Source organism: Arachis hypogaea, chromosome 7 (assembly GCF_003086295.3).
Source record: "Arachis hypogaea cultivar Tifrunner chromosome 7, arahy.Tifrunner.gnm2.J5K5, whole genome shotgun sequence".
NCBI classification, from domain to species: Eukaryota; Viridiplantae; Streptophyta; class Magnoliopsida; order Fabales; family Fabaceae; genus Arachis; species Arachis hypogaea.
Window position 1 is genome coordinate 6284069 of NC_092042.1, and position 7641 is coordinate 6291709.

The window sequence follows — 7641 nt, forward strand, 5'->3', positions numbered from 1 at the left end:
TGTTTGTATGTTGAAACCCTTTAAATGTGAACTTCATATCGTCGATTATGCTACAACTTTTTGGTTGGATAAAGTACGTAGTCTCAGGTGTCATAAAGAAGTTTCATGAGAGTACAATGTTCCGATAAGGTGGTTAGCACAAACGGATAAACATAAACAAGCAAATGCCATAAAGTACTATAATGAAACATGAAAGGCATAAATCTACTATCCTGGGTTGCTGGGACCTACACCAGCTGACCGACGGCATCTACTTCGGCTGTGTCCCTCGGCTCCACATTGCCTACAACACCTAGGAGCACGTAACATTCGTGTGTCCATTTCATTCAAGAAACGTGTCATCCTCGGGCGACCTTTCGTCACCCGTCTCAGGTTCGGATTCGGGACAAATCGAGGGCCGCTGTACACAGGCCACGTTGTGGGATTCCCCAGTGGCCGAAACCTAGCTCGGTAAATCCTCCGAACTTGGTCCATCTTGTAAACTTCGTGGACATACACTCGCCAATCCAGTCGCTGATTCGCACAATATGCAAAAACATGTCGACAGGGAATCCGATCCACCTGGAACTCACCACAGTCACATCGTTGTCGACGGAGGTCGACGGCATACTCAGTTCCACCTGGCATCTCACGAACCTCGAAGACCTCATTCATCCTGTCGAAGCAATTAACCTGGATGTTTGATGATGCAAGTTGATTTGCATTCAATTTCGACGTGACAACCTCAGAAAAAACATGTCCAGCTGTTATCCGCGACTCCGCCTCGGCTCTTTTTCTAGTGAACAACTCGTTAAGCATATAAAATGTGGCTTTGACAAGTGCAGTTATAGGAAGATTGCGTGCACCCTTCAACACTGAGTTGATGCATTCCACTAGGTTTTTCGTCATGTGACTCTAGCGGTAGCCACCGTCATACGCCAACGCGTACTGTTCGCGTGGGATTCGGTTAAGCCAGTTCGTATAAGCCTCGCCCCGTTCACGTAAACGCTGGTATCGCACTTCGTACTCGCGCACTGTCCTTGAATAACCTGCACAACAATCAAAGCCACATAAGAGAAGAATTCATGAGAAACACTGCTTGAAGGTAACTCGGTTAATAACGAAATTCGAATTATTAAAATTTACCTATATTGACCACAAGTTTTTGTAGGTACGGTGCCTTGAACTTTCTCAAAAAGTTCGACTCTATATGCCTGATGCAAAACATGTGGAATGCTCTCGGGGGCCACCAAGCTCCGTTGCTCCGGGCCACAACTGCATTGATGGATTCGTGCCTGTCAGAAATCAGTCCCACACCATCCCGAGTCACAACATGTTGTCGCAGGTTACTAAGGAAAAAGTGCCATGCATCAGAAGTCTCTCCCTCCACAATTGCAAACGCAATAGGGACGATATTATTGTTACCATCTTGTGAAACTGCGACCAACAAACAACCCTTATACTTTCCGTACAAGTGAGTCCCATCAACCTGGACAACTGGCTTGCAGTGTCTGAACGCTCTAATGCAGGGGTAATAACTCCAGAAGACTCTGTGCAATACCCGGATATCAGTTACTTCCTCATCACCTTGATATGTAGACATAGTCTCGAAATGGACGATTGCTGATGGCTCCTTGTTACACATGGCCTCAAATGAGATTGTGAACGGAATAACAATATCTAACGGCTTCTCGCAACTAAATCTCACTCCTTCAGGTGTTTGTAACAGAATCTGACCAAAATAATATACTCTAAGTACAACTCTATCATCCATTTTTCATACTCTCATTCATAAATATCGACTATACTCTCATTTACTCTTGGAGTTCAAATAAAATAACAGAGACGCAAGGAGAAGTAGAAGAGAAACAGGGGGAAGAAGAAGACGCAGAACAAGGAAGACGAATCAGATCTGAGGAGTGCATCCGAGTTTCCAAAACACACACACACACACACACATATATATATATATATATATATATATATATATATATATATATATATATATATATATATACTCAACTCGGACCCACCGAATCCTATAAAAAAAAAATTTCCTGCAAGAAAATGAACCCAACGAGTCCATAAAAAAAAAACCAAAAAACACCACACGTATCCTGCGATTTCACTTTCATACACAAAATAAAAAATTATTAACTTTGGTCCCTTAAGGAATCGGACCCTATGATTTCGGTCCAAAAAAATTTTTTTTGCTCATCGGATGGTCCGATTACTACACACAACTTCAATTTTTTTTCCCGCCCAACGTAATCGGACGGTCCGACTCCCCCTGCCATGGCTCAGAAAAAGCTGCCCCACACCATTGTCTAACACCAACATATACCATATCCAAACACAACTCACCCACCCCTCCAATATTGAAAAAACTGAGCCCAAAGACTTTATGCTAGTGAAACTTTAATTTTATTAAAATTTTAATATTTCCATTTCTTTTATTGCAATTTAGCCTTCTAGTTATATGAATCTTAAAATATTAAGTTTAAGGACTAAAAATGTAGCACAATATCATTTCTTTTTATCTCACGAGTGAACCAAAATTTTCCAAAATGCTCCCAACATGCTAGATTTATCTGTGCCTACTCACACTGCTTTAATTTATCTCAGAAACTCTCAACCTTAACCTTGTTTTGCTTCTTTATTTATCAGCTGTAGCCTTATAATTAATTATTGCATCTTGATTGTTCATCAGTTGCAGATCAAAAATATTCAGAGAAGGAAATGCTACCAGACAAGTGGTGGTGAGACAGAACAATGAATTGAAGGATATTGCATTAGATAGTGCATGCTAAGTTGCTAACAACACATTTTTACAAAAAGTACTAGTTTCAGTACAATAATTGAAATTATCTTGGTCAATGCAACATGAAACTAAAGAACCCTGAAAGAATATTATAATGTCATATATAATCTAATTGGGTCTTCAATCAAAGTACATCCTTTTTTACACATAGCCCAATTTCATTTCACAATATTCTTTTATCAAATGCGATAAGATGTAGACTAATATTTTTTTGAAGTGCTTAGATTATATTAGATTGATTTAAATTTCAATATAATATTAAATAAAACCACACAAAATGAGTTACAAAAATTAAGCTGCCAATATACCTGATCCATTCTATAAAGAATATACACATGAAAGATAATACATGACCCATGCATGGTCTATTAATTAATAGAAATTACATATTTTATTCCACAAACAGAGAAACTAACATCATTACAGAAAAATATTAAAAAAAAGGAAAACACATGAAGCTAACAACAGTCTCCTACAGTTTACATGGCCTCTCCTGTGCTTGCTTTGTTAAGTATAACCACAAAGAAGTCTGGCAAGCCATAAGGGTTTCGCAGTTTTGATAAACAACCTTCCAAGGAACATCCCAAATACCACTCCGCATCCATATCCCACTGCTACTGCCTTCCACCCAAATAATGATTCTTTTGCCTCAGCAAACACTGAAGGTGGTTGTTCTTTGTCATTGTCGCATGACTTTGACAAAGGGAATCCACAAAGCATTGGGTTTCCTATGTAGGAATTATTTTGAAATGTATTGAACTGTTCTCCTATTGGTATAATTCCCTTCAACTGGTTTTCAGAAAGGTTCAAGACAGCCAGAAAATTCAAATTGGTCAAAGCCATAGGAATCTCACCTTTTAATTGGTTCCATGAGAGGTCTAACCATTCCAAACTTGTCAAATTTTCCAAAGTTTTTGGAATGGTACCACTGATTTTATTGTGAGAAAGGTTAAGCCCTTTGAGAGAACTTAATTCTCCAATGACATGTGGGATTTCTCCTTCAAACATGTTATTTGACAAGTCTATAGTTGTAAAAGTGGTTAATATTCTCACTAGCTCTGTGGACTGACCTTTGATAATAACCACTACAGAATCATTGTACGCAGTACCGGAGCTTCTATGCATGTATAACAAACCACGAGGATGATGAGTACTATTACTCAGATCCTTCATTCCTTGAAAACTCTCAAAGAACGAGGTTGACAAAGGGCCGCTGAATTTGTTGTTGGAAACATCAAATATTCTCAACTTTGGAAATGGATGTTTGGCACCGAAACTAGTGATGGTACCATGAAACTTATTTGCTTTTAAACTGAGTACTTGTAACTCCTGAAGACCTTCTAGCCAACTAGGAAACACATCCTCTATGTTATTTTCTGCAAGATCCAAAACTTCCAATATGATGCAGTTAGACAAAGACCTTGGTAACGAACCGTCCAGTTGGTTGTTGTTCAACTTTATTGTTTGAAAGTTGTAGTTTTGAGAAAAATGTGTAGGTATGTTTCCATGAAGGTTGTTCACTTGAAGATCCAAAATTGTGAGATCAGGAAGTGCTCCCAAGCATTGTGGAATCACGCCAGACAAGTGGTTGTGAGACAAGATGAGTGCATCGAGGAAGGTTGCATTGCAAAACATTGAAGGAATGGTGCCAGACAAGTGATTGTGAGACAAGATGAGTTCTGTACTGAGGGACAATGTTGAAGGAATGCCTCCTGTGAAGTTGTTGTTTGAAACTGCAAAGTAATAGGTGCCATTTGGTGGAATTGGAAGATCTCCTTGCAGCTGGTTGAAACTGAGGTCAATAAAGTTCATGCTCTTCCATGTGTACAAGAGATTATCACTAAACCAATTGGGAATCTTTCCATGGATTTTATTGTTAGAAAGATCTAAATTTCTTAGATTTTGTAGTTTAGCTAGGAATGGAGGAAAGATAGTAACACTACAAGAAGAGAAATATAAATTGCCAAGGTTGGGTAAGACATAGTCAACGTTATTACTATTAATATTAGTAGAGAGAAATTTATTGTTAGAAACAGAAAGAAAGATTAAATTTTCCAACTTTGAAAATTCAGAAAAGTTCACAAGACCACTGAAATCATTTGATGACATATCCAAATAAGTGAGATATTTGAGAAATTCAAAGATCGAATTTGGAAAATCACCTTGAAATTTGTTATGAGAAAGAGATAAAGAAGTCAATGAATAAGTGGAGAATTTGCTAATTGGCCCTGTGAGCTGGTTCATGCTAAGATCTAGCACCGTCAATAAGGACAAAGAATAACACCAGTTTGGAATCGTCCCATTTATAAAGTTATTAGACAAACGTAGTGTTTCTAGTTTTGAAAGTGTGGCATTTTGCTTGGAATTGGGCCGATTAATTGATTAGAAGACAGACTTAAGTAAGAAAGTTGAGTTAGATCAACTAATGATGATGGCAGCTGGCCTCCTAATTTATTAGATGACAAATCTAAAAAAGAAATCTGGGTTAGACAAAACAATGATGGCGGTACTTGACCTCCTAGACTGTTAGAAGAAAGTCTAAAAAAATTTAATTTAGTGAAGTTGTTAAACACATCTGGGATGTGACCACTGAAAGTATTATCACTAAGATCTAAGTAGGTGAGATGTTTGAGGTTTGAAAGCAAAGATGGAATCTCACCATGAAGTCTATTTCCTGAAAGGTCCAAATGAGTTAGTTGAGTGAGGTTCCACAAAGACACAGGATTTAATCCATCAAATTGGCAATACTCTAGCCTTAGTTGGTTAAGAGACTTCAGGTGGCCTATGGAATCAGGTATTTCTCCTGAGAAAGCTGTGTTAGAGAGATCCAAGATCGTTAGAGGACTGCTCCAATTGGACTCTGGAAGTTCACCTTTCAGCTCTTCATTGTCATTCAAAGTTAGTTCTTCAAGATTAGGAAAACCAAGTATACGAGTTGGAAATTTTCCATGCAATCCAGTCTCGTAAAGACTCAGGATCAACAAAGAGGATGAGAAATTCATCAGCAAAGACAATGAAGTTTCTCTGATAGAAGACATGTCTACGCCATCTAGAACCAGCTCTTCCAAGTTAGTGGTGTTACCAATGAGTTTGCTCCATGTGGATTCATCAAGTGTCAGTTCATAATTATACGAGAGATGAAGTGAGAGTAATTTAGACAAGTGTGAGATTGTGGACGGAATATGACTGCTAAATGATGAGTGTGATAGATTGAGATGGGTGAGACTCATAAGATTACCAATTCCAGGATATATTGGAGAGTTGGAGAAGTTATTGAAGGCAAGGTTGAGTTGTTGAAGATGCGTCACATGGAACAGTGTGCTGTTGGGATGAAACTCGCCTTCAAGCATGCTGCAACTCAGGTCAAGGCCAATCACGTGCCCTGACGTGGTGTCGCACGTGACCCCATCCCACTCGCAACAATCAGTACCGTTTTTCCATGATGCTATCTTGGGATAAGATGAACAATAAATCCCCATCTCCGCACTCCACCACCAGTCATTGTACAATGGAGGGTTGATGGAAAATGAGTTCTTGAATTGGAGCAGGTTTGAGTTGTCATGGTGGTTGCATAGGGGCAAAACCGATGAGTAAGTGGAAGATGGAGTATCAAGAAGAAGAAGAAGCAGCAACAAGAGAGTAAAACACCTCATCATTATGATGTCACAATAATAATCTTTAGATTTTTAATGTATTGAGTGTGGTGCATGGCATCCAATTGAACTCATGAATACAAATTTATATACATCAGCCTCTGCATATGGAATATGCTTCAAACTTAGTTTGATAATGTAGTGTGTGGTACTGGCTATTCGCATTTTCCACAACCTCATCGCATTATTCCATGCATAAAAATAACACCTTAACTAATTGGTGTCATAATCGTCATTATTAGATACTATTTCAATCACTTCTTTATTTCTTTCAGCGTGTATACTATACGCTTATAGCACATAATGCAAGCTGAATTTTATAAAATTGTGTAGTTAAATAATTATATATGACAACACTGCATAAAATTAAAATAGAGTTGTAAGTAAAATTTCCGTCCTTCCTCAAAGTTCAGTATTTTCTATCTTAAATATGCCTCTGTATATAAGTTAATTCTTACATAAAAACAATAAGACTATACATATGTGATGTATATAAAAAATGGTATAAGATTAAAATCTATCATTGTCTCTCTGTCTCTTATATTCTTGTTTAATGACATTAGTATTATTAAAAATTGAAGTCCATTCATTATAAGACCATTATATATAGAGAAAGTGAAACCCAGCCATTGTCGAATGGACAGTTGGAACGAATTAATAACAAATAAATCTTTTTCTGGAATAAGCTTGACTAATGATGGCTTTAAAAATTAATTTAATTTATATTGGGTTTCTATTAATTGTAAGGGATCAAGTGATGTAACTTGGATCTTTAATGTATAGAACTAGGTTACTATATATTTATCTTACGGGCATACATGATCTATATTTCAAGATCATGTGTAAATTTTGTTATGCATGATCTATGATGTATTTGTAAGCTAAAAACACAAATTATATCATACACTTTAGTCCATAAACAGAGAAGTTCACATTGCAGAACATGAAGCTAAGTCATCATATTCTTCTATGATTTAAGTCCACAAGGGTTTCTTTCCCAGTCAAGATAAGCCAAATAAAATGCCAAATAGTACTTGGAGCTAGCATGAAAGACCTCTCATACTTTGATTTGAAATATTTGTTTCATTCGATAGTATATTATTCTGGACACTGATTTTCCACAAAGCGCGTTGAATAACAAGAAGGTATGTCAGAATCTGGGAAATAAAGTTGCATGGTATGGACTAC

At 37.4% G+C, this 7641-nt stretch overlaps 2 protein-coding genes across 2 annotated transcripts; both read right to left on the minus strand.

The window, feature by feature from the left end:
• Window positions 1-207: 207 nt before the first annotated feature.
• Window positions 208-888, minus strand: LOC114924230 (uncharacterized). The gene has a single exon (XM_029288117.1). The coding sequence runs from the start codon at window positions 886-888 to the stop codon at window positions 208-210; it is 681 nt and encodes a 226-aa protein (XP_029143950.1).
• A 2203-nt stretch (window positions 889-3091) lies between these two features.
• On the minus strand, window positions 3092-7006 carry LOC112702222 (receptor-like protein Cf-9). Its single transcript, XM_029287865.2, has 2 exons — window positions 5460-7006; window positions 3092-5028 (listed from the first exon to the last, which is right to left on the minus strand). Exons 1-2 carry the CDS (start codon window positions 6454-6456, stop codon window positions 3308-3310), a joined length of 2718 nt encoding a protein of 905 aa, XP_029143698.1. The 5' UTR covers window positions 6457-7006; the 3' UTR covers window positions 3092-3307.
• Window positions 7007-7641: the final 635 nt, after the last annotated feature.